At 52.4% G+C, this 24,547-nt stretch overlaps 9 protein-coding genes across 9 annotated transcripts; 6 read left to right on the forward strand and 3 right to left on the reverse strand.

Annotated features, from left to right (window-relative positions):
- Positions 1 to 195: 195 nt before the first annotated feature.
- Positions 196 to 2,811, forward strand: CC84DRAFT_1108206 (glutamine-dependent NAD(+) synthetase with GAT domain-containing protein). Its single transcript, XM_018175194.1, has 4 exons — positions 196 to 419; positions 476 to 546; positions 597 to 641; positions 726 to 2,811. Exons 1-4 carry the CDS (start codon positions 383 to 385, stop codon positions 2,712 to 2,714), a joined length of 2,142 nt encoding a protein of 713 aa, XP_018042496.1. The 5' UTR covers positions 196 to 382; the 3' UTR covers positions 2,715 to 2,811.
- Positions 2,812 to 3,221: 410 nt separating this feature from the next.
- On the forward strand, positions 3,222 to 4,718 carry CC84DRAFT_1192422 (MFS general substrate transporter; the record flags this gene model as incomplete). The annotated part of the gene is made up of 2 exons (XM_018181248.1): positions 3,222 to 3,233; positions 3,363 to 4,718. 2 exons carry the CDS (start codon positions 3,222 to 3,224, stop codon positions 4,716 to 4,718), a joined length of 1,368 nt encoding a protein of 455 aa, XP_018042497.1.
- Positions 4,719 to 5,705: 987 nt separating this feature from the next.
- CC84DRAFT_1211738 (uncharacterized protein) lies at positions 5,706 to 8,973 on the forward strand (the record flags this gene model as incomplete). Its single annotated transcript, XM_018182399.1, has 2 exons — positions 5,706 to 5,921; positions 5,965 to 8,973. 2 exons carry the CDS (start codon positions 5,706 to 5,708, stop codon positions 8,971 to 8,973), a joined length of 3,225 nt encoding a protein of 1,074 aa, XP_018042498.1.
- A 3,170-nt stretch (positions 8,974 to 12,143) lies between these two features.
- Positions 12,144 to 13,271, reverse strand: CC84DRAFT_1108213 (60S ribosomal protein L7). Its single transcript, XM_018175195.1, has 4 exons — positions 13,242 to 13,271; positions 13,084 to 13,192; positions 12,848 to 13,014; positions 12,144 to 12,797 (listed from the first exon to the last, which is right to left on the reverse strand). Exons 1-4 carry the CDS (start codon positions 13,253 to 13,255, stop codon positions 12,338 to 12,340), a joined length of 750 nt encoding a protein of 249 aa, XP_018042499.1. The 5' UTR covers positions 13,256 to 13,271; the 3' UTR covers positions 12,144 to 12,337.
- A 181-nt stretch (positions 13,272 to 13,452) lies between these two features.
- CC84DRAFT_1134483 (S-adenosyl-L-methionine-dependent methyltransferase) lies at positions 13,453 to 16,478 on the forward strand. The gene is made up of 2 exons (XM_018176026.1): positions 13,453 to 13,529; positions 13,577 to 16,478. Exons 1-2 carry the CDS (start codon positions 13,512 to 13,514, stop codon positions 16,115 to 16,117), a joined length of 2,559 nt encoding a protein of 852 aa, XP_018042500.1. The 5' UTR covers positions 13,453 to 13,511; the 3' UTR covers positions 16,118 to 16,478.
- A 374-nt stretch (positions 16,479 to 16,852) lies between these two features.
- Positions 16,853 to 17,826, forward strand: CC84DRAFT_68051 (uncharacterized protein). Its single transcript, XM_018187089.1, has 3 exons — positions 16,853 to 17,151; positions 17,202 to 17,417; positions 17,474 to 17,826. Exons 1-3 carry the CDS (start codon positions 17,006 to 17,008, stop codon positions 17,751 to 17,753), a joined length of 642 nt encoding a protein of 213 aa, XP_018042501.1. The 5' UTR covers positions 16,853 to 17,005; the 3' UTR covers positions 17,754 to 17,826.
- Positions 17,827 to 18,076: 250 nt separating this feature from the next.
- Positions 18,077 to 19,742, forward strand: CC84DRAFT_1226065 (NAD dependent epimerase/dehydratase family protein-like protein; the record flags this gene model as incomplete). Its single annotated transcript, XM_018183581.1, has 3 exons — positions 18,077 to 18,534; positions 18,601 to 18,783; positions 18,844 to 19,742. Exons 1-3 carry the CDS (start codon positions 18,330 to 18,332, stop codon positions 19,740 to 19,742), a joined length of 1,287 nt encoding a protein of 428 aa, XP_018042502.1. The 5' UTR covers positions 18,077 to 18,329.
- A 329-nt stretch (positions 19,743 to 20,071) lies between these two features.
- On the reverse strand, positions 20,072 to 22,319 carry CC84DRAFT_1067519 (uncharacterized protein; the record flags this gene model as incomplete). Its single annotated transcript, XM_018173644.1, has 3 exons — positions 20,072 to 21,494; positions 21,547 to 22,056; positions 22,108 to 22,319. Coding segments are annotated over 3 exons (2,145 nt in total), but the record flags the coding sequence as incomplete, so codon positions are not given.
- Positions 22,320 to 22,717: 398 nt separating this feature from the next.
- On the reverse strand, positions 22,718 to 24,359 carry CC84DRAFT_1159497 (uncharacterized protein). Its single transcript, XM_018177249.1, has 4 exons — positions 24,058 to 24,359; positions 23,916 to 24,010; positions 23,115 to 23,833; positions 22,718 to 23,062 (listed from the first exon to the last, which is right to left on the reverse strand). Exons 1-4 carry the CDS (start codon positions 24,120 to 24,122, stop codon positions 22,976 to 22,978), a joined length of 966 nt encoding a protein of 321 aa, XP_018042504.1. The 5' UTR covers positions 24,123 to 24,359; the 3' UTR covers positions 22,718 to 22,975.
- Positions 24,360 to 24,547: the final 188 nt, after the last annotated feature.

Raw genomic sequence — 24,547 nt, forward strand, 5'->3', positions numbered from 1 at the left:
TCAACAGCCTCGCCACTGCACCTCCAGGGACGCTCTGCGGCTCGCGGGGCCACGGCGCGAGTTTGGTCCAGATCGCCGGGACTCGGCTCGGCATCCTGTGCATCGGCACTGCGGCAGTTTAGGCTGTGCACGTGATTGTGCCGCTAGTGCTGGAAAGAAACAGCTCCCGAAGTCGCGGCCACTACCGCGCTTGGACTCATACCCAGTATCAACCCAACACTTCTTGCTTCTCATGCTTTGGATCCAAGTGCGTACGAGCCCTACGATCCAGACAAAGACCACACTTCTCAGTGTCTGTCCAAGCGTATCACGATTGGTGTTGCACCTTATCGCGAGTCATCCCCCCCAGTGAAACAACAGTTCCCCAATACCAGCACTCAAGATGGGGCGGTTGATGCATGTTGCAACATGCGCTCTCAGTACGCTGTCCCAGTATTGAACCCCACATATGCTCCTTCGCTGACCACCTGTGCAGATCAATGGGCTCTCGATTTCAACGGCAACAAAAACCGCATAGTAGAGTCCATCCGGATCGCAAAGAGCAAAGTAGGCAGTGCCAGTATCATCCAGGTATGGTTTTGCTAACGTTTTCCCAGGGAGCAAAGCTCCGCGTCGGGCCTGAGCTGGAAATCAGTGGTTATGTAAGTTTCTTCAGCAGTGTGACTCAGCTGTAACATACGACTGCAAGCATCATCGCGTTTGTGAGGACGTGCTGACCGTATCAGGGCTGCCTCGACCACTTCCTTGAGGGGGAGATCTACGAGAACTCAATGGCTATGCTCCAACAAATTCTGGAAGACAAGTCCCTCCACGACATCATCATCGACCTTGGCATGCCCATCCTCCATCGCGGCAACCGCTACAACTGCCGCGTGGTCATACTGAACTCCAAAATCCTCATGATTCGACCCAAGATGCATCTCGCCAATGACGGAAACTATCGCGAGATGCGCTACTTCATCCCTTGGAAGAAGCCCCTGAAGGTGGAAGAGTTTGTTTTGCCTGATGAAATCGCTGCCATCCAAGGCGCCAGGAAAGTCTTCATCGGAGACGCTGTGCTGAGTACAAACGATGCTTGCATCGGTGTCGAGAGTTGCGAGGAGCTTTTTGTGCCCGAAAGCCCGCATATCAACATGGGTCTGAACGGTGTAGACATTATTACCAACTCCTCCGGCTCGCACCATGAGCTGCGCAAGCTGGAGACCCGTATCGCATTGATCCTGGAGGCTACGCGCAAGAATGGCGGCGTGTATTTGTACAGCAACCAGAAGGGATGTGATGGCGATCGTCTTTACTATGATGGTTGCGCCATGGTCATTGTCAATGGTCAGATCGTCAACCAGGGAAGTCAGTTCAGCACGACTGACGTCGAGGTTGTGACTGCTATCGTGGACATTGAGGAAGTCAACTCATACCGCACAAGCCCGTCAAGAGGCGCTCAAAGCCAGTCAGCTCCCGAATATAAACGCATTGACGTCGACTTCTCTCTCGGACAAGGCGAGACTGATCTTGATCTAGGCGTGTTTCCCAACAAGCCCCAGCCGCTGCGTATCCACGCCCCAGAGGAGGAGATCGCCCTCGGCCCGGCGTGCTGGCTGTGGGACTACCTGCGTCGGTCCAAATCAGCAGGCTTCTTCATTCCGTTGTCCGGTGGCATAGACAGCTGTTCCACGGCAACACTCGTCTTCTCCATGTGCCGCATAGTATACGCTGCTGTTCAGGAAGGAAACGAGCAGGTCATTGCAGACGTCAAGCGCATATGCGGCCCCTACCACCATGACGACAAATGGCTCCCCAGTTCCCCAAAAGACCTCTGCAACTCAATACTCCACACAGCCTACATGGGTATGGCTAGCCAGTCCTCTACCGAGACTCGCTCTCGCGCCGAACGTCTCGCCAAAGACATCGGCGCATACCACACAGACCTAAATATCGATCTAGCCTTTGACGCGCAACGTCAGATCTTCACACAGGCTACCGGTTTCGACCCCAAATTCAAAGTCCACGGGGGTACCCAGACCGAGAACCTCGCATTACAGAACATCCAAGCCCGCCAGCGCATGGTGACCGCGTACATGCTCGCCCAGCTCCTCCCGACCGTGCGCCAGCGCGACAACGGCGGCGGCCTCCTCGTCCTCGGCAGCGGCAACGTCGATGAATGTCTCCGCGGCTACCTCACCAAGTACGACTGCTCCTCAGCAGACATCAACCCCATCGGCTCCATCTCCAAGACCGACCTCAAGCGCTTCGTCCGCTGGGCCGCCAAGTCATTCGACCTACCCATCCTCGATGAGTTCGTCGACGCCACTCCCACCGCTGAGCTTGAGCCCATCACTGCAGACTACGTGCAGTCCGACGAAGCAGATATGGGCATGACGTACGCAGAGCTGTCTGATTTTGGGCGCCTGCGCAAGGAGAAGAAGGCCGGCCCTTACACGATGTTTTGCCGTCTGGTGCACGACTGGAAGGACCGCGCGAGCCCACGTGAGGTCGCAGATAAGGTGAAGCGGTTCCACCATTTCTATGCGATCAACAGGCACAAAATGACGACTATGACGCCGTCGTATCATGCTGAGGCGTATAGTCCGGATGACAATCGGTTTGACCTTAGGCCGTTTCTTTACCCGTCTTTCTGGGAGTCGTACTCGTTCAAGAAGATTGATGAACGGGTGGCGTTACTGGAGAAGAGGGCGCAGGAGGGTGGAAAGCAGTAGTACGACATCGTACACTGTGATTTTGGCATGTAATAGTTGCTAGAAGCTATGTGTAGAACTGCATGGGAAGTACATATGCAAGCAGCTTTCGACATCCAGCCCACCCCTCCACATTCCTCCACCGCACACGAACCTACATTACGCGGGTCCAACGTAAGTTATTCGCCGTACTCCCGTTGTCAGCCCAACAACAATATCAGCTCACCGATGGGCGCCGGCACTTACTGTAAGCAAGCATGCAGCCAATTAGCGATCGTTTGAATTGCAACCGTTACCCTCCAAACCGTTGCGCTGGTCCCAAGTATTGGAGTCATCAACCGTGCATAACATCCCAAAAGCGGAAAACACGCGGCGGAATCCCTGCTGCGTCAATTCAAGGGTAAAGGTTTCAACTCAAATAAGGAGTGAGCATGGACGGCATTGCTGCCGGGCTTGTGAGCGCTCAATCAGTGTACACGGGGGGCTGCGTGATTACAACCACGATTGAACGACCATTTTACAGCAACAATGTCACCAACAGTCATGTGTGAAAGGACGATTGGCAGCCCGACCAGAGCCGACTCCATCCCAAAAGACCGAGAAGATGGGACTTGCACGGGAAGCACGATCCCACGCAACAACCCCTCCCTCCACACCTCGACGCAAAAGCTCCTCTGGAAGCTCGACACCAGGATCCTCCCACTCTTCATCCTCCTCGTCCTATGCTCGTTCCTAGATCGCACCAACGTCGGCAACGCAAAGCTGTACCACCTAGAAGCCGACCTCCGCATGACCAATGCGCAGTATAATCAGGCGCTGACGGCCTTCTATCCGCTCTATATCGCTGGGGAGATACCGAGTAATTTGGTCTTGAAGAAGGTCACCCCAAGAATATGGATTGGATGTATGGCGTCGCTGTGGGGTTTGATATGCATGTGCATTGGGTTTGTGCATACTTTTGCTCAGTTCGTCAGTCTGCGTGCGGTGCTTGGGCTAGCGGAGGGTGGGTTATTTCCTGGTATGGTCCTATACCTGTCTACCGTCTACACCCGGTCCGAACTTGCGCTGCGAATCGGGGTGTTGTATACAGCGACTTCCCTCTCCAGCGCCTTTGGAGGGCTTCTGGCTCGTGCAGTGGCTGAGATTGGAGATCGTGGCGGGCTGTCTCCGTGGCGGTGGATCTTTGTCATTGAAGGTCTCTTCACTATGTGTGTTGGCGCCGCTGTCTTCCTCATTCTCCCCAACAGCATCGCCGCAGCAAGGTTCTTGCAGGAAGACGAGCGCGCTGTTGCTCTCCAACGACTGGAAGGTGTGGAGCACGGCACTGGGAATAAAGAGATAGAGGAGAAATTCGCATGGTCCGAAGTCCGCAGAGCGATATTCAGTCCTCAAACCTGGCTCTCAGCGAGCGCCTACTTTGGTCTCCTGACAGGAATTTATTCCTTTGGCCTGTTCCTTCCGACAATTCTCGCTGGTATCGGGTACACCGCCAACTCCGCACAGCTATGGTCCGCAATCCCATACAGCATCGCAGCGTGCACAACTCTCGCCGTCGCGTTCCTCTCTGACCGCCTCCAGCTCCGCGGCACCATGATGCTCTGCACCATGCCTGTCGCTATTGTCGGGTACGCCGTCATCGCTAACATCGGCGCCAGTCATCCTCGCGTCAAGTACGGCATGACGTTCCTCATGGCTACAGGGCTATACAGCAGCGTTCCTCCCGTGCTGACCTGGCTCGCAAACAACTCTGCAGGGCACTACAAGAGAGCGACGGCTGCTGCGCTACAGCTGGGGATTGCTAACTGTGGGGGCATTCTGGCCAGCTTTATCTATCCGAACAGTGAGGGGCCACGGTATCACAGGGGCCATACGGTGGTTCTGGGGTTGTTAGTCGCGGGATGGTTTGCGATTCTGGCGAATGTGGTTTATTGCGCGAAGGTGAATAGGGACAAGGCGAGAGGGAGGTATGATCGGTATGGGGGATATGGTGATGATAGGGAACCTGCTTTCAAGATGGTACTGTAGACTAGCAAAGAGTCCTGCGGGACGGGAGTTTAAGTACAACGTACGATGAACAAGCAGTAAGCTGCCACACGGACCAGAGATACTTTCTGTTAACACGCAAGGTGTCGAAAATTAACGGCCGCAACCAGCTCGACTCGGTTGTAAAAGGTACGTGCTTCTCAACGTCCACATGATGTGCACATTCATTCTGAGAGGATCATTTCAACAGATAGCGAAGGACTCCTTGAGGAGGTCGATAGATGAGAGGCAATTTCTTCATAGCTCGGTAGAACTTCAAGAGGTGGAGAGGAATAAGGGAAGAGTTTGTTGAAGACGTCGCCGGTGCCGGAGTTTGAGTTTGTACATCTGAAGGTCGTGGAGGAGTAAGTGGTAGTGAGAGGTCTACTCATATGGCGATTATGCGGTAACATTGCGAATTTAGAGCATAGAAATATGTTTGCTGAGTCGTGGTTACTGTGAAATGTGTGTTGACGGAAGGTACTCCGCAAGAACCTGGCAGGCGCCACGCTAGGCTTACATGGACAGTTGCCATGCCAAATTATCCCATAGCTCCTATACCTCATTTTATTGCTGTCCTTTTCATCAGTCTGGTAATAGCTCAATTCAAATGAGTCGTATTTCGAACTCATCTGGTGATGGTTACTACCTGCAGGGATTACTGGTACCCCGCACGCCGCCATACAGCCTTACCACCTTCTCATTGGACATCTTTCTTTTGGCGCGTGACCTGAGCAACAGCCTGGTCGTCGCCGTGGAAAGTGAAGTAGTTTGACTTTCTCATTGGAAGAGATGCCACAAGGCTGCCTCGTACTAGGTACAGTCTCTTTAGATGCGGCTGTGTGTTCGCTTGCGAGCTGACCGCGAACCAGTATGTAGCTAAGCCACCGCCAACACATCAACAGGCAACCCGCAGCAGACATTAAGATGCTTTCGACACCGCGCAGCCTCTGGCTTGCAATCTCTTTTATCCTCTGTCAGCGATTCCTCATGGAGGCACTGGTGGCCGTTGGTTTGGCCGGCAATGTCGTCCAATTCGTTACTTGCGCGGGCAGCCTCATCGCTCAGGTCAATTACATACGGATGCATGAATCTCCGAAGTCCTTGCCTGAACTCGTGAAACTGTCAAAAACTTTGACAGGCGATGCCGCTACACTCAAGACTCGGTTAAAGGCTTCCACGGCCACGCTCAAAGAAGAAGATCAAGTATGTCCACATGTGAGATCGGCGGGCTTACTAACTCTCGCAGAACCTGCTTGACCTCGCTACGGAATGCGAAGAGTCAGGCATCCGCTTCCTTGATTACCTCAAGAAATGGGATAAAAAGTCATCCGGAATTCTGCACAATGCGAAAACGGCCCTCAAATTCCAATGGAAATTGCACCAGATCGAAGAATTCGCTGGGAAGATTGAGAAACTCCGTGGCTCGCTTACCCTTGCGACTGTATTGGCCTTTCGAACGAGCGTGGAAAGCAATCACGAGGATATCCTGGAACACCTGAAGCAGCTTCAAATAAACGCCCCACCCAAGACCACGGTCAATGACACACATCAACTGCAGTATTTGATTGATGTTCTATCAGACGTAATCGAGCACCATACTGTTGACAGACTGAACGCCATACACAAGCAAATATCGGCCAGCTTGAACAGCATTCTAGCCATTCGGACCCAGCAGATTACTGATGAGAAGAAGCACGGTCACGAGCAGGATATTTTAAGCTGGCTTGACTTCCGTCAAATCCATTGGAGGTACGATGCCGTCGATGATGCCTACCAAGACACATACAACTGGATTTTCGAATCTGCCAACGGCACACAGGAGTGGGATGATCTTGGTTCTCATCTCAGACAGGACGTTAAAGATCCGTACTTCATCGACGGGAAAGCAGGAAGTGGCAAATCGACTTTGATGAAATACATCGTTGATAACCGAAAAACCCGCGAAGCTCTGAAGGAATGGGCTGGGCAGGATCCGCTTCTAATCCTTCCATTCTTCTTCTGGAACATCGGCACAACGCTACAGAAATCTCACATCGGACTTTTGAGAGCGCTACTATATACAGTCCTCTCAAAGCACCCTGAGCTGGTTCCGGCCGTTTTCCCAAAGTTGTTTCACAATTGGAAGGGGTCCGACGCTGAAATTGCACCCGATTATACCGAGCTGAAGAGAGCTTTCGAATTGATGATACAAAAGTCCACCTATTTGAAGCTTGCCATCATGATAGATGGAATTGACGAGTTTGAAGGTGATCATCGGGACATGTCCCTTTTCCTTCGCTCTCTGGGTTCTCCACGTGTGAAACTTATAATCTCGAGCCGGCCGCTCAATTCCTGCTTAGAGGCTCTGGAAGGTTGTCCTACATTGCGTTTACAAGACTTGACGCGGAGAGATATGGCAGCTTTCGTCCAGGGCGAATTAGCGACCCACCACCTGATGATACGTCTGTTGCGCCAATTTCCAGACAGGGCACCGCTATTAGCAGTTGAAGTGGTCGAGAAGGCTGCAGGTGTCTTCCTCTGGGTCAAACTTGTAGTACGACTGCTGATCGAAGGACTGGAAGACGGTGATGATCTCGACGAGCTCGAAGCTCGGCTGAGCTCTTTACCTCCCGATCTACGGGAGCTTTACCGCAGGATGCTCGAAAAGATGAGTACCAAAAATCAGAGACAAGCGTCGGAAGTGTTCCAGATTGTTCAAACGTGGAACAAGAAGGTGAACGACCAACAGATTCCCGGCTTGGTTTTATCATACGCCCTAAAGGCCCCGAAAGAGTGCTTTGATGTTCCTATTGCGCCTATGGACTGCGAAGCATTCGACTCTGAAATGTACGTCCTGAGCAAGCGAATCAGGAGCCGGTGTTGTGGGCTGCTCGAAGTGCACCATGTGAAAATGCGCCGTTTAAGGAGGGAAGCAAAATTGACAGAGGACCAATCGATAGACGACCCTGTTACGCTTGATGAGGCTAACAAGACAGTGGTCACGTACATGCACCGTACTGTAGCAGAATTCCTCGATACGAAGACCACATGGGAGGATATATGTGCGTTCACAAGAGATCGGAATTACGATCCTTCAGTCCGTCTGACGTCCGGGTGTCTTTCCACAATCAAGATGGCTACACACCTCCGCGATGTCTCGTTGCGATGGTTATTGCAACTTACTACGATGTTCTGCGGAAGTGCGACGAAACTACCAATACACGTGTACGCTCGTTACCTCGTCGAGATTGACAACAAAATGTGTGAACTCCAACAGGATCTCCAAGGACCTGATGGCGATACCGACTACAACCCAAAGGACAAGAGAAACGGCGGCCATAGCAACTACAACCCCAAGGACACTGCGCACTGGTCAGTCAGTTGGATTGGTCCAGAGTTGGCGAGACTCAAATACAAATACGTGAGCCTTGAAACCTTCGCAGCGGCAAGGGGCCTCTATTTCTTTTCGATTCCTTCCAACAAGCCGAAAACCGATTACTCATGGTTCGTGAACATTTGGTATGCTATATCCAGCTGGCGCCGGACAGAATTCTCCGAAGACTATCTACCAGATCGCTCCCAGCGGAAACGAACTCTAGAATATCTTGCAAAGCACATGAGAAAATTTGAAGACACTAGCCTTATACATCGCCTATGGCACCAGGTACTTGAGACAAGCACGTGCTTGCAAGAGGAGCGCAAATATCTTGATGCTGCGGAGCTGTTGTATACTTTTCTAAAAGCTCATGGATCGCCACGCAGGTTGTGGGAGCTGAGCAGAGAAGCATATGAGTTAGGTGATGCTGAATATGATCCACAACGCATCTGCCGCGGAATGTTTCACGCATGCAGGAAAGCTGGCTGGGAAGATGATCAGAATCAAGACGATGCTATGCGCGTTCTGAAAGAACTGCACCTGCTTGTGTCGCGCAATCCTGTGCCTGGCAAAAGAATTTTGGATGATGATGACGGTGGAGAGTTCTTATCTGACACAGATGCTTCTAATTTCGAACGAGCTTCAGCTTCAAGTTCTTCGCCGCAACCTTACCTTGCTCTCCAACCGCCTCTGGAATCCAGCATGCGACGTACGAAACATCAAATGTTACCCGACTCAGAGAACTTGGAAAGCTCTGAGCGCACTAAAAGAAGACGTGTTAATCCAGCTGTAGAATGGCATGTACCTGCGCACTGGAACACATCTATAGACTCGAATCAGTGTCCGCTAGAGGAATGGGAGATCCAGGAAGCAGATCATGCTTTAGACATGGAGGAGTAGGCGACTATCTTGCGAGATGTCAATCCGTTGGTCCCCTGAGGGTCGGCGAAGCTGAGTACGGTGCGCTAGGTACGAATATTTATATACGACCACGGAACACTAAGAACAGGGTTTCCCGTCCACTCGCCCAGACATGGCGCCGCAGAACATCGGCTTAGATAGCCTTAATTGTGAACGGATCTGACACGTCGATGGAGATCTTTGCGCTAACACCATTCCACCTCTGCTTCTTCTCTTCCAGTCTACCATTCAACAGCTTCTCTTTCCTCCATCTTCTCCACTGTCAAAACGATCCAAGCAGATCCTCACGACCTGTGCCTTTTCGCAGCTTTCAGGCTCCCGAGCTCATCTCCCTGCGCAGTCGCCGGATCTTTCTTGTCTAACCAAAACGTCCTCTCATACGGCACACCGGGCTTAAATTCCTTCCGAGAGGGTATCATCGGGGAACGGACCATCGTACTCCCAGTATCCAATTCCGTACGGCCATTCCAATTCTTTACCTTCGTTGGTAACATAAGTTATCTCCTCCGGGCCGTGCAATTCCTTGAGTGGAGTTTGGTGTAGACATACGGTGATGATTTCATTGTCGTGCGAAAGGATCTTGAGCTTGAATCCGAGGCGCGGCTCGCCATTCAGGTGGCACACATCCGCTGTTGGCGTCAACGGTAAGGAGAACCGGGGTTGTGCACCGGTGGGGCTAGGACCCGACATGATGCAAATTGTAGGTTTAACTGTGCGGAAGTTCGAGCGCCCCGTGTCCGTGAGTACGATTGAGGCTGGCGCAATCGGGATCTTCGAGCTCCCAAGATTGTTCAGAACGTGAGGTGTCTGTCCAATATTGTCCTCAGTGTTGAGAGAGTGCTCAGGTTGGTGTGATGTTCTGAATTGGTTAATTCTATTGCTGTGTCTGCATGGGCTGCTTTGGTTACTCAGTTCGGAATTATCGAACTCTCTGAGAGCGATTTTTGTTACAGTTATGAAAGAAGCTACGGTACTCGACTAGCCTACCGACCCCATGCTGCTTTTTATACACCCACTTCTTGCCCCTTATTATACTGAGTCCGAAATAAATTTTTAATGCTGACTTTCGAAGCATGTATCGACAGCGAGAAGTTACGAGCATGACGTCGTCTTACTACTCAAGGTACAAGCTGTCAAGCAGTGCCAACTTGCGAATGCTTCACATCCCTCTTCCGACACATAATCACGATCTCAAGCGTCCGGTCCTATAGAGATCCTCCTTTCTTCTCAGACATGAGGCCTTTTGTCGAGACAAGGCAAGATGCCTTTTAGCGACGACCGATCATAGCGAGCTAGGACAGTGAACTCATGGTGGTCTGTTCCAGAACATCGATTGTGCATATAACCAGAATAAATTTGCTATTTTATGCTTCTCCGGCAAATTTTCAACTATAAAGTCCACTTCAAAAGGCTTCATTACATCTATTCTTTCCAACGAGATCTCTCCATCATGCTACAACTTAGTAAACAAGTTTTAGCGCCCGCAGCTGTGCTAGCAGTTGTTCACGCTCATCCTCATGGGTATGTAATCTCCAACGGCACTTGTCAGAGCTTTGGAGTGCTAACGGGTGTGCATTAGTTTCCAACTCAGCAATGTCAACCCAGCCTGAGCCGTGAAGCGAACACTCGTCCACCTCGACGACTTCTCCGACCAAGGCCGCAAAGCGAAAGTGACCCAAGGCCACAAGCATGCTGTCACAATCGCAGCTAAAGCCCTAGAGAAGATGAACGATGACCAATACAGGGGTACCCTCGAAGAACATACCAACGACAATAAGAAGAAAAGCAAGGGCGTTTTCAAGAACTTTTTTGGCGACAATACAGACGGCACCGGCTCTGACACCTGTAAAAAAGCATGTTCTACTTTAGGCAGTGAGTAACGAAAGAAAGTTCTTTCGACAACAAATTCCACGTATGTATTCTTCGCTCGTTCTCCTAATCGTATCCCTAAGTATGGTCCCATCGCTCTATTATATACAGCTTTACAAACAGTGCTTTTATACATGAGAAAGTGTTAGCGTCAGTCACTGCCTTGATCTTACTGTACTTCGGCCAGCAGCATCCGGGGCCATGCCTTTTGACTCTTAATCTTTTCTTCTCTCTCTGCACAATATAAGATGACCGAGACACTCAGCATCATTGCTTCCGTGATTCAAGTCACAAGGGCAGGTCTGAAGCTTTCTCGGACATTTTACCAGCATACGCGCACCAGAATCTCGGCCGACCGGCGCATACAGATGTCGCGAAAGGAACCAAATGTGGGCGAAACTCAAAAGAGCAGAGTACTTACTGTTGCTTAGTACTGCCAGGAGAGTCTAAATGAGTGACACAGCCACAGCTAGAACATCAATTAGGGACCTGAAATCTAGTAGATTAATGCTAGACTTGTGCGCTGAACCCGGGTGGCAATGAGTAAGCTTCATCCTCTCACTGCGAAGAACATGTCTGACCCACACAAGCTATTTAGCTGGGCTTTTGGATGTCGCGTATTCGCGGTGTTTGGGTACTGATGTTTTACGCATGAATATATATTCATTACAAAGGCAGTTATTTCACATACGACCATAGGACACTGAAAACTAGGCTTCCCGTCCGCTCAGCCATATATAAGCAGTGTACCGGCGGATCAGTAGTTGCGTGGGTGACCAGCAGCGAATCCCCGCTGTTGTATGTTTTTTTGCGATGTGTAGGGCGTTGTCGGTGTGTGGTGATGGGGCGCAGGGTGAAGCGGAGCGTCCTCCGACCCGAACACGACCAAGCGTTGCGCTACCAGTCGCTTTTTTCTTCTCCGTAGAAATCTTATCGCGTATTGGGTACGCCAGTGTGTGATAACAGGCGCAGGGGATGGGCTCCAGCGTGGCATGGGCTTGAGATTGCGAGGTATGAATAGAGTGAAGGACCGCGATGCGCTACACTTCAAATGTATATATCAGTCTCACGCTGTGCGAGCTTAGACTATCGCGCGCGCTTTCTGTTTCAGGTGTAACAGAAGACATGCGACGTATTCACAAGAGCGACGTGAAGTCGTTGCATGTAAAGATGTAGGAGGTCATGTACATCGAGCGTGAAGTAAAAGTGACAGGATGACACGGCAAGTTAAGACTTAACAACGTCAACAGGCTTAGACACGAGCACAGTTTGAACTATTTGCAAGGAACAGGGTATCATTTGAACGTCTTCATTCGTGAAAGAGGGCCAACCGTCGTCCTTATTCAGGCGGATTGGCTCACTCCGGCCGGCATGGCCTCGAACCTAAGCTAACTTTTGGACCCAGGTAGTTGACACCATGTGTAACCCAGATAACATCTCTTGCAGAAGCCTAACGCCATCTCAAACAACCAACCTAGTTCATCTGGCGGACAAGGTCGTTGATGAAGAGCTCACGGTTTCCGAGGTCACCGCCCTCAATGAAGTGCTTGAACTTGCGGGTGCGGAAACCACCAGTGGGGGAAGAGAGCTTAAAGGGCCACAGGAAGTTAGAGGCCTGCTTGAAGTTGGGGCCAACGGTGTAGATCTCGTGGATGAGGTCCTCGATGCAGACAATGCCGAACTCGCCGAGGTTCTTCTCGATGATCTCGTTGTCAGAGAGCGGGAGGCGCTGCTTGTTGACCTTTCCGTAGCCGCGCTTGTAGACGAGCTCGCGGACGGTCTTCAAGTTGGGGTATCCGTAGGTGACAAAGGGCTCGACGATCTTGAGCATCTCGGTAGTAGCTTTAGTCAACTTGACGAAGATACCGTTGTTGATCTGGAGGAGACGGAGGAGCTGGAGGGTCTTGCGCTTCTTGGGGTCGATCTTGTTGATACTGGATATAGTTAGTGTGCGTTCTCAAGCTTGGTATTGGATTGCGCTTACCCCTTGATGCGGACGACAAAAGCGAGCTTGGGCTCGGCGGGGACGAAGAAAGAATCATCCTGCTTCGCCTTGCGCTTGGCCTCGATGATGTCGCGCTCGGCTTTGACGTACTCCTGCTGGTACTTCTGGGCGCGCTCGAAGATGACGGAGCGCTTCTTCTTGTTGGCCTAAGACAGTCTTAGCCAACGTTGATACTCCTATCTGCAAAGCAGATCATGGGAGAGTTATTATCGCACCTCACGCTTCTTCTTCAGGTCGGCGGCACGCGACTCGTCGGCCTTAGCGTTGGCCTTCTGCTTCTTGAGGACCGACTCGGGAACCTCGATCGAGGACTTGGAGGGAACACTGGAGCTCACGTTAGCGATGCGCAAGGAAGGGAGAGTAATTGACCTACGTGCTGCCGGCCATTGTGCTGGTTGTTAGTATGAGATTGACGAGTGTCGAGGCTGAAGGTCTGAGGATTAGGAAGCGACGACGTAAAATTCAAAGTGCTCGCTTAGCGCTTGGCCGCCAAGAGTTGGGGCGGGCTGATTGGACGCTGCCCCACCAGCGCCTGCCCCATCGATGGGCAGCTACTGAACTTTTCTGGAGCTCGAGTGTGAAGCAGTTGCAATAACTCGCATTGCGCCCCAATTTCTACCACCCTATTCTTCCTATCACTACAATGGGTCGCGGAGGACGCGTAAGTTCAAATTTCGAGTAGTTGCACCATTATTCTGACAGCTCCAGGGCGGCGGACGCGGACGCTTTCGCGGTAAGAATAAAGGTCGCGGCGGCGGCGGCGGCGGTGCCAGAGACACAAGAACCGAGTCTTGGAACGACATCCAGCGCAAGAATGAGCTTTTCGAGAGCTACTACCGCATGGGCGGATTTCTGGAGGAAGCCGAGTTCGAAGAGATGTGGAAGTACTTAGCCACGGACCTGCCCAACAGCTTTCGCTTCACAGGCACCAAATCCGATGCGCTCGCCGTGCGCGAGATTTTCAAGAAGCGCTATATTCCTGCGATTCAGTCCATGGACTTCGAAGGCGAACCAGTACAGCCGCCGCAAGCGGTCGCAGCCTTTCCTGATGAGCTAGTGTGGGACATGAAGACGCACAAAAAGGTCATCCGGCGATACGCGCCCTTCGCTGAATTCCAGAAGTTCCTCGTTGCAGAGACAACTTCCGGCAACATCAGCAGACAGGAGGTGGTGAGCATGATCCCACCTCACTTCCTGGACGTCAAGCCCGGCATGGTTGTACTGGACATGTGCGCTGCGCCTGGAAGCAAGACGGCACAGCTGGCGGAGATGATTCATGGCGACGAGGAAGAGCGGGTTGCAAAAGCGGCCCGCAACGAAGATCCGAACGTTGACGGCGAAGGCGATTATAGCGACGATGGACGTTCCACCGGGCTGCTAATTGCGAATGACTCCGACTACAAGCGCGCTGGCATGTTAACCCACCAAGTCAAGCGACTCAATTTCCCAAATCTCATCGTGACCAACCATGATGCTGCCATCTTCCCATCTGTCGAGCTTCCTCCCCTGCCAAGTGGCAAAAAACAGTATCTCAAGTACGATCGTATTCTGGCAGACGTTCCTTGCTCAGGAGACGGCACTGCGCGCAAGAATCCCAATGTATGGTCCAAGTGGACTCCCAAGGATGGTCTCGGCCTGCACAACCTACAGCTGCGCATTCTCTTCCGCGGTCTTCAAATGCTCAAAAAGGGCGGTCGCCTTGTTTACTCGACCTGTAGTATGAACCCCGTCGAGAACGAAGCTGTCGTCGCTGCCGCCATCGAAGCATGTGGTGGTATTTCCAAGGTCCAGCTTGCTGACGCCTCCGGATATCTGCCAAACCTGAAGAGAAAACCTGGGCTGAACAAGTGGAAGGTTTATGACACTTCGGCAGTTCCCGGTGGCGAAAAGACTGCGCATCTTTTCAATAGCTGGGATGCATTTGTGAAAGCCAAGCAAAAGTACGATACGGAGGAACCCGAGCGACAATTTTCTAGCAAGATCTCCCCAGGATGCTTCCCTCCTACGGAGACATCCGAGGAAGAGCGCATACCTCTGGAGCGTTGCGTCAGGGTCTACCCTCACTTGCAAGATACGGGAGGCTTCTTCATAGCTATATTGGAGAAGGTCGACGATATCAAGATTGCGCAGATCAGTGCCTCAGACAACACAGAGCTCCTCCGTAAGGCGATGCAGGACTCGGAAGCTACGACACCAACCGCCACAACCGTGGAGCCCTCCGATGCACCTGAACAACCCAACAGCGCCGCGTCCCCATCAAAACGTAAGCTGGACGATGTAGACGTCGAGAAGACCGAGGTAGTGAAAAAGGTGAAGACTGAAGAAGCTCCTCTACAGCAACCCGTGACCGACTCAGACACCAAGGCTGGAGCAGAAACATCCGTTAAGGCTTCAAACGGCGCCGTTACCAAGGCCTCAGGTGACGAGCCCTCTAAATCCAAGGGTGGTCAGCAAAGTAGTAAAGAGTATTTCGAATGGGTGCCCGCCGACGACCCATCGATTGCTCAAATTCTCGATTTCTTTGGTATCTCCTCGCGCTTCCCCCGTGACCGCTTCATGGTCAAGAACAAGGAGGGCCTTCTTCTCAACAAGATCTATTACACGTCTGAGCTTGCAAAGACAGTCATCAACCAGAACAAAAACCGGGGCATGAAGTTCATTCACTGCGGTGTCGTCATGTTCGTCAGCCACAAGATCAAGGATGCCGAGCTCATGAAAGCACCTTGGCGATTACAGAACGAAGGTATCCGTATTCTCGAGCCCTGGGCGGAGCAACGTATCGTCAAGTGCACCAACAAGAGCACGCTATACAAATTGCTCATTGAGATGTTCCCCAAGATGCCCAAGGATGGAAGCCACGACATTGGCGAGGTGGGCGACCAATTGAGTGGTATGGATATTGGATGCTGCTTTGTGCGCATTGAGCAGAGTGAAGGCGAAGATGGATTCCCATTCCGAATGGTTCTACCGCTTTGGAGACATCCTGGAAGCGCAAACTTAATGGTAGATAAGGACGATCGGAAAGCGATGCTCCTCCGCTTGTACAACGAGAAAGACCCTCAGATCAAGAACCACGTCGCTGAAAAGGCAGCTGCCGCGGCCGCAGAAGAGCAGAAGTTGAACGAGCTTGAGGCCAAGGAGGCGGAAGAGGAGGCAAGCAAGGACCCAGCAGAAATCGAGGCCAAGCATGCGATGGAAATCGAAGAGGAGGGAAGTGTGAAGCTTGATGATGCGATGGAATTGAGTTGAGGTGGCTGACCCCAGCTCGCTCGCGCAACTTGGTGTCGTGCGTGTGGGCAAGATGCATGCAAAGCGGTGGGCAAACCGTCAAGCACTACTACTGCTACTTTTCCTGAGTGCAGGACAAGTGGGCTACCGCAATACGAGTTCCTGCGACAGCCCGATGTATTTGAGAACTATTTACACATGATCATGCATTTACACAAGATCAGATCTAGTAATCACAACATACGGGCCATGGCGTTGGGTGTGTTTTGGGAGCAATCCAGATGGGATCAAGGTCTTGAGAAGAGTAGCGTTCCTAGTTCTCATAGGTCCAACTCGAGCTCTGGCCGAGACAGACATCAATTAGTGCAATAAAAAATCCTGCTATCTGATCCACCCATTTTCCTTGTTACTTTGAGGCGCGCAGCATAACAATCTTGCAAATCCTGGAAATCTTGCGCGCGGCGTCGCGTGTTCTTGCTTATTTGGAGCTTGGGGCAACCGCGACCCAACCTCCCAATAACTACCGTTGTCAGGGCCGACGTCATTTGTAAACACGCATGCCATAACCCACGCGTTATATATGTATCGCACGTCGCGCCCATTCTCACGCGGTACCATTGTGACACATTACGACTGCATTCCTCTGTTAATTCCGCAGAGCTCTTACTTCGTAGCTCAACCACTCTTCGTATCTCCCTCCTGCAATGCGCCGCACACAGCTTCGCGATTCAGCTAGCATCGTTCGAGTACAACAAGCTAGTAGACTCCTGGCGGTAGTCACAAGTTGCGAACATCTACTCCCGGCCACAACTACACGATCCCACAATTCAACGTACACATCACCAGCTCTGCACTACTTCACGCAACCTCCTACCTCCGCCTATAATACCACGTATCAAGCCACCTATTATGGCAAACCCTACAATTGAGTGGAGAAGGCGCGTTCTGCTTCCCCTCTGGGCCATACGAATATGCTTGTTGCTTGTTATTGTCATTGGTTTCTCTGTAGCAATGGGTTCCAATTACGACGATGCCCGGCGCATCATCAGGTACCCGTATGTTCTCCGAGGTGATGCGAAATAGTTCAATTGCTGACTTGCAACAGTGCTGCTGTGGCTTTCCTTTTCTTCACGATCGTCGTCCTGTTGCTGGATGTGATACAGATCATCCTTTGGACCCGCGACAGGCTCTATCCCACCTACTTTGCCGGCTTGACTATCTTCCAAGCGTTGTTCTGGGGACTTGTATTGCTCATGGACATTGTTTCGATCGCAAACAGTCAGCAAAGCTCTCGAGCAGTCAGCTTAGTCGTCGTCATATTGTAAGACTGCCTTCACCGCGATAAATTGCCGATCAACGCTAACGCAACTTGCGCAGTCTCTTATACCTTGGCCTCTTCATTTATGCTCTGCGTGGCTTTTTGAAGCAACGCAGGCTTTCGAAACAAGGTCACTACACGCCAGCGAACGATGCAGGGGCGCCCGCTGTCGCAGAGATCCGATACTCAGAGTCGACGTTCGATCGAAACGACGAGCAACACCACTCGCCGATATACCGTGGGGGAGATTTAGGAGAATCAGAGCCGTTGTATGCCGAGGACGAAGGGCTGGTGGATCGTTATGTCGACCGGCCTAAGAAATTTACGACGATGGTGTAAGAGACAATTGTACTAAAGGCATTACTGCAATTTGGGCAGCATTTTGATTGGCATGGAGGAGGCTTCGAACTTCCAACGCAGTTTCGGGACAGTAATTGGCTTCAGGAGTTCTTTGGACGGATAATGGATACCCACAAGATGGTGGGCTAGAATCGGTAAATTTGGCTCCGCTTCAATGACACGGCGTAAGGATTCGAGTTTCGGCAGCGAAGTCCTCCACAATAGGAAACGGGAATGCACAAGTCAATAGTGCTTGTCGATGAACAAAAAGATCGTTTAATTAGATATATGTAATGATAACAGAACCACACCCTAACCGAGCCGAGCTGCGTCGCATACCCAACCTGTCCTAGTACCCGTCTACGCATAGGTAGTTCCCGCGCCAATTTCCCCACACTATCTCCGCACTTCCACCTCCCCCGTCTCAGTGCTCCCATGTCAGCGCTCAAGAACCCCGCAGTACGTCATGATGTGCCACGATGAACCGAGGTAGCCCTCACTGCCCAACCCCCACCTGAGTACAGCAAAGGATCTTCAAAAGTGGATGATTATCACCAGTCCAAGGTCTGACCCACCATGCCTTTACATCAGCAAACCGTTCAATCCCGCGGCATCTATCACGGCCTCCCCGTCTACGATGCATCTGTCAAGGGCCTCACGGCCATAATTACTGGCGCGAATGGCATCTCTGGGTATTACATGCTGCGTGCGCTGGCGCAGGATCCGGAGCGCTGGTCTAAGATATATTGTTTAAGTCGCAGACCGCCTGCAATTCCAGACGGTGAGCAATACCCCTCTCTCCAAGTATGGTAAAGGACGTGATCGATATACTGATAGATGAACTTAGGACTGCCCAGCAACGCCGAACACATCTCCCTAGACTTTCTCAAAGACAAAGAAGAAATTGCAAAAGTGCTGAAGGAGAAGGGCGTAACCGCGGACTATGTCTTCTTCTACAGCTATGTGCAAGTCAAGCCCAAGGAAGGAGGTGGACTCTGGAGCGATGCCGAGGAGATGTGTAGGGTAAATCGTACGTCTCATCCTCCATGTCTCCCTTCCCACTACAGATCACACAGCTAACAACCCACAGTGGCACTTCTTGAAAATTTCCTCTCCGCCCTCCCCCTCGCGAACATCACCCCAAAACGCATCATGCTACAGACTGGCGCCAAAAACTACGGAGTCCACCTCGGCCCCAGCGCCACCCCGCAAGAAGAGCACCACCCCCGCGTCACCCTCGAGCCAAACTTCTACTATCCACAGGAAGACTTCCTCTGGGAGTACTGCCGCATCCACGGCGTAGAATGGAATGTCGTCATGCCGAGCTACATCGTCGGCGCCGTGCCCGACGCAGCCATGAACCTCGTCTATCCCTTGGGCATCTACGCCTCCGTGACCGCGCACCTAGACGACACGCTCGAGTTCCCTAGCGACCTCAAGGCCTGGGAAGCAACCCACGTGGGGTCCTCCAGCATGCTGAACGCGTACCTCGAGGAATGGGCTGTTTTGACACCGCAGGCGAAGAACGAGAAGCTCAATGCTGCGGACTCCTCCCCTTTCGCGTGGGGCACGTTCTGGGAGAAGATGGCGGGCTGGTACGGCGTTCCTTGTGGCCGGCCGTCAATGGAGCCAAAGGACTACACTGCTATCACGACCCCGCACGATCCGCCGCCGAGGGGGTTCGGGCCGCCGGCGACGCACCATGTGCGCTTCACGCTGACGAGCTGGGCGCGACAGCCGCACGTGCAGAAGGCGTGGGCGGAGATCATCGAGCAGCATGGCCTGAAGAATGCACAGAAACTGGAGGATATGGACGTCGACCGCATATTTGCGTTTGCGGATGGGAGTTTGCTGGGCGGGTCGCTGGATCTGAGTATGAACAAGTCGCGGAAGATGGGTTGGCATGGGTTTGTTGACACGAGTGAGAGTATCAAGGAAGTGCTGGGTGAGTTTGTGGAACTGGGAATGCTACCGCCTATCCCAAAGTGAGCGTACAGCACTTCGCAAGTTGAAAAGGCTTGTTTTGGAGCTGGTGTACATCTTCCATGGGGAAGCGTGGAGATGTGATTAATACATTATCGTAACCAAGCGTACCAAAGCTACTCTCGCTGAAAACCAGAGTTCTTGTACACCAATCAAAGGAACCGGCCAACTCGGAAACCCAAAGCGTCTCCATCAGATGGCAGCCATGCCTTTGCGTTTGTCCATCAGCGCATCCAGCATTGCCTGGATATGCCCGTGATGCTCGGCTGACGCGATCTCTACGTGATCAATGAATTAGTGTCATCTTAGTCTGTATGGATCACAAGGTCTTTACCTATTGGCCCAGTACACGAAGGTAGCTTCTGCCGAGACAAAGCCTCATACTCAAGGACTGCGTTATGCCAATGTAATTCTTTCGCCATGCAATGGACGACTTGCTTCAAGTCATCACGGTCATCGGGAATGCCCATAGCTAGGTTCTCCGCTTGTTTCCTTGCCGCTTCATTGTCGAGGCTCTTGAGGTTATGGAAAACACGGCGTTTGAAGACATCCAACCCGAGATCGTGTGGAGGCGCTAGCCTACCGAGCTTTGCAACAGCGACCAAGGGAGCTTCGGTGTATGACCAAGTACCTGGAGGATTCAAGTTGCTCTTGTAGAAGATCTGGACTGAGACGAGATGGGCGAGCTTAGCATCAAGCTTTTTGGTTGCGTATATTTCTTGTCGCAAGTTCGTGGCTTCCAAGCTATGCTGCAGAAGTGGATCCTCAGGGGATTCACAAAGCTCTTGCGTCTGTGCCGGTGCGACACGAAGACGGACAAGAAAGCAAAAGGCTTGTCCAGATCGAAGAGTACTCATTGTAGTAGGACCGTCAATCTCAAGTACCTCACAGCCGCTTTTTGGCCGAAGGTCTATATGTATATCTTTGATATTTTCGACTGGACATTCGGAGCGTGCTTGAAGAATGATCTGCTTGATGCGGCCAGGGATTGATTGGTAATGAGTCCAATTGCTCACAAAGACGTTCCTACAACACGTCTCCCTATGCTCCTCGTTTCGAATGAACGGTAGCACGGCAGAGTTGATCTGGTGGACATACATGTTCGGGAGTGTGTCTGATACGGTATGCAGTACGTCAACGACCGGAGACAAAATGATTACATGACAGCGCTCGTGCTTTGGCAATTCCTTGTCCAAGGACTTTGCGATCGCCAAAATGACGTTGGACATAGGTGGAGTTGGACGCGGCGGATGCCAGGCTTGAGTGCCGCACTTCTCAATGTCCAGGGTCAAATGGCGGAAAATCTCCTCAGTTGCTGAACATACTGGACGTAACGGAAGTAGTTTGTCTGGAACCGTGCTCGCCACTGAGCCATGCGTGCAGTGGGTAGTGTAAAGAGCAACACGATCACCGCGATCAAGCTGGTGAAGCCCTCCAGCAGCTGCTTCGAGGGCACGCGCGAGGCTGTCTTTACTGACATAGTATCCGTTGTCCACAACGAAGACAACATCGATATTCGAGTCCACAAGTCTACGACGATTGTGTAGTACCCCCTCGATTTCGATGCTCGCCCAGAACTCTTGACTCTGTTCTGGCCCAAAAACTTTTATCTCCGACAAGACGTTGATGGTTGTCTTCAGAGTTAACGGCATTCGAGGAGCTTCGTGAGCCTCGATCACGTCCATGTCATGTCGGTTCCCTAGCGGCGAGGGAAGTCCCCGCGCTACCTGCTTGATCATGCAACTTATGCTGGCATCGCTGCTACGTATTAAGTCGGCAACAGATAGGGGCGTCTTGGTGTAAAACTCACTTAGAAGCATCAGTGCTGGGAAGCCCCGAATTATTGCCACCGTCACTATTGCAGTCTTCCGCGCAAGTCGGCAGCTCGGCAGCTTTCGCGTCACTGCTTGATCGCAGAAGTCGAGTGAGACCACCAGGGAATAGACGAGCGCGGGACGAGCGCCGCTTCGCCAATTTTGGTTCTTCAGCATGTTGCACTTCCTCGAGAGCCTGTTGCGCGGGAGTTTGGGCCGGACAGATCGTTAGGTTGAATGAGGTTGGCTCAGGCTCAGGGCGTGAGAGCGCGTCCACCTGCGCCCACGGTGTGGGCGGCGAGGTCAAGTTGGCACATACCTTACTAGAGTCGGAGGCTTCGTTGCCATTGCTACTTCGCGAAATGGCCATGATGGAGTAGGTCGCACTTGATTCCGATGCTGTTGATCTGCTACTCCTGTTTTTCCGTATCGTCAGAGGTTGATTGCTGGGAATACGGCTGACAGGGAGTGGCATCACCGTACTGACAGGGAGTGGCATCACCGTACTGACAGTACAAGTTGACGCTGCTTTCAGTGGATTGTGTCCCTCGAAGTACTTTCCAAGCGGCTCCGCCAGCCCACGTAGCGTTGAATCAAGATTCCACTCAGACGGTGACGCCCAAATGTCGCTTGTTATCTCGGTGATGATGTCGTCTAGAGGACCGTACACGGCTTCATCCTGGAGCTTGTAGAGTGACTTATGGATGATGCGGCGATAAAAGGTCGCTCTGCGCGGCTTTTTTCGGATGTGCAGAGGTGAGGGGAAGAGGTTGGGGTTGGTAACTGGCGGCAACACAACAACTGATTGTTTCGAAGCCATGCCTTCACGCATTGCCTGGCGGGTTCCAATCAAACGGCCTCAAAGCCCCTTCACTCAAGCTCACGCCAGACAGCCGATGAGTCAAGCGTAGCGCTACGGCTATACAGCCAGAATTAGTCCTGTCTCGACGCTCGATTGATGTCCCGCCGTTGTGCCGTCGCCAGATATACCAGAGACCGTAAAGCATGCACAGAGCGTTACCACGAAGAATGTTCCGAGATAGGGATGACGATGACACGCAGTAATGAGAACAAGACGACGCCGCGCTGCAAGTTAAACCATTGCGGTATGAAAATGGTAGATCGAAAGGAAACACTGTTAAGATGGGGATCGGAATAGGGCGAACTTGTCAATGTGTGCAGACATTCATCAGGAAACTACGCTTAGGAGGCTGAAAGTGGGTAGCTACTCGGAACTCACCGTGCCTTCCTATTCCCGCCCATACCCAATGTGCACTCATAAATCGTTCCTTCTGGGGTATCATGCATTGACCGATAATCGGATCGCTCTCAGAGCACTCTTGTCACCCCGAGACAAGCATTGTAGATATCGGTGTTGCACAGAGCCTTTGTAGCACACAGAGCTTGATCGCTGCCTGCTCGTATCTATAATTCTACCGTCCTTGAAGCAACCGCCTCCAGCTGCCTTTGGATTCTCACCGCAGACTCTTCGTCGCTGTTGCGGAAGCGAATCTGTCGTCACGTCAGCGCTATTTGATCATCACACGGTGAGAGATTGACAAACAATATCTTCGCTTGCTGCTCCGCCAAAGAGGACAGGCTCTGAAAGGCTGGCTCTGACGGCTTTCCTAACGCGTTCCTCCCACACACCCTCCCAGTTCCACTCTCCGGGTCGACGATTCCTGACCAGTGTAGAACCTCCAGTTGCCCGTCCTTGCGAGCTCCCTTGAGAGTCCGCTGTGGTTGACGTAGGCGACGAAAGCTGGGTCTGTGGCGCAGATGCGCGGTAGGCGCGCCAAGCATGGTACGCGCTGGGGTTTGCTGCTGCTTCAATTGCGATTGAGTCAAGTACCTGCTCTTCACTGAAGGTGCTACGAATGTAGTCTAGTACCCCCACCATAGACACAGGCTTTGCGGCAAGGCCAGTCAGATCCAACGGGGATGGGGCGCCGTCTCTGCCGTCTGACTGTACAGGCGTGTAACTTTGCGCGGGCGTACCTAGGCCCGACCCGCTTACATTGCGGGAACTTGCTGCGGACCGCCGTGCGCGTCCGAACCACTGCGGGAAGCCGTGTCGAAGACTGAAGCCACCGGGAGGGAGTCGTTCTTCGTCAGTTGCACTCACAGTGTCTGTGTCTGACGATCCGGTGGTGTACGTATACGTGGTGAGTGGCGTGAGCAGTGGGTGAAAAACATCGGTTGAGAAGGTCACGAGGGGGGGCAAAGAAGGGTAGTTGGGCGGAAATGAGATTTGAAAACGCAGCACTGCGGGAGCATAGGGCCCTGTGCATGGTGAACATTTGCCGATGGGTTGGATGGCGAAGACAGCGACATGGGGCCGACTGGCCGGGCAGATATCAAGTACCTTTTCGCACAAAGATGACGCCGACCCACAAGGTAGGGTCGCCGGGCGTGATGCTCACGAAGACACCGTCGAGTTGGGCATGTCGCAGACTGGAGCTGTGCACTGTTAGGCGCCAGCGCAGAATGCCAACGTTGCAACTCACAACTCGACAAGCAGCTGCTGCCGCCGGAAGGAGATGAGCGCTGGTGACGATACGGGTAGAGACATGATGCCAGCGGTGTCGAGAGATGCTAGCGGTGAGGGAGTGTGGGATGGGTTGCGCCTATCCCCGCTGCGTTAGCTTGCAGATCGGCTTGGCGCGTCTTCGGGCCAGTCGCATCGCACACCACCAGCGTCCCCACGCCGGTGTAGAGTTGTCCAAGTTTCCCATCTACGTGAGATCTGTCCAAGACTCAGGCGCTCACCACCGTCGGGCATCTGCGTACAGTACGCCTTGCTAGCTCGACGACGTGGCAGCACGCCCGTGGAGAAGACGCTCGTCTCACCGGAACCATGATGGAGGCGCCCTGTCGTCGAAGCCTGGTTTCTGGTCAGTCGGTCACTTGCAGACACCGTCTTTCACGATAATCGAAACGATGCACCGCGCCCGATACCAGGAACGGCGCTTGTCTACCGGTCGCTTCCATGTTGGG

This window comes from Paraphaeosphaeria sporulosa, assembly GCF_001642045.1.
Source record: "Paraphaeosphaeria sporulosa strain AP3s5-JAC2a unplaced genomic scaffold CC84scaffold_1, whole genome shotgun sequence".
In the NCBI taxonomy this organism is placed as follows: domain Eukaryota; kingdom Fungi; phylum Ascomycota; class Dothideomycetes; order Pleosporales; family Didymosphaeriaceae; genus Paraphaeosphaeria; species Paraphaeosphaeria sporulosa.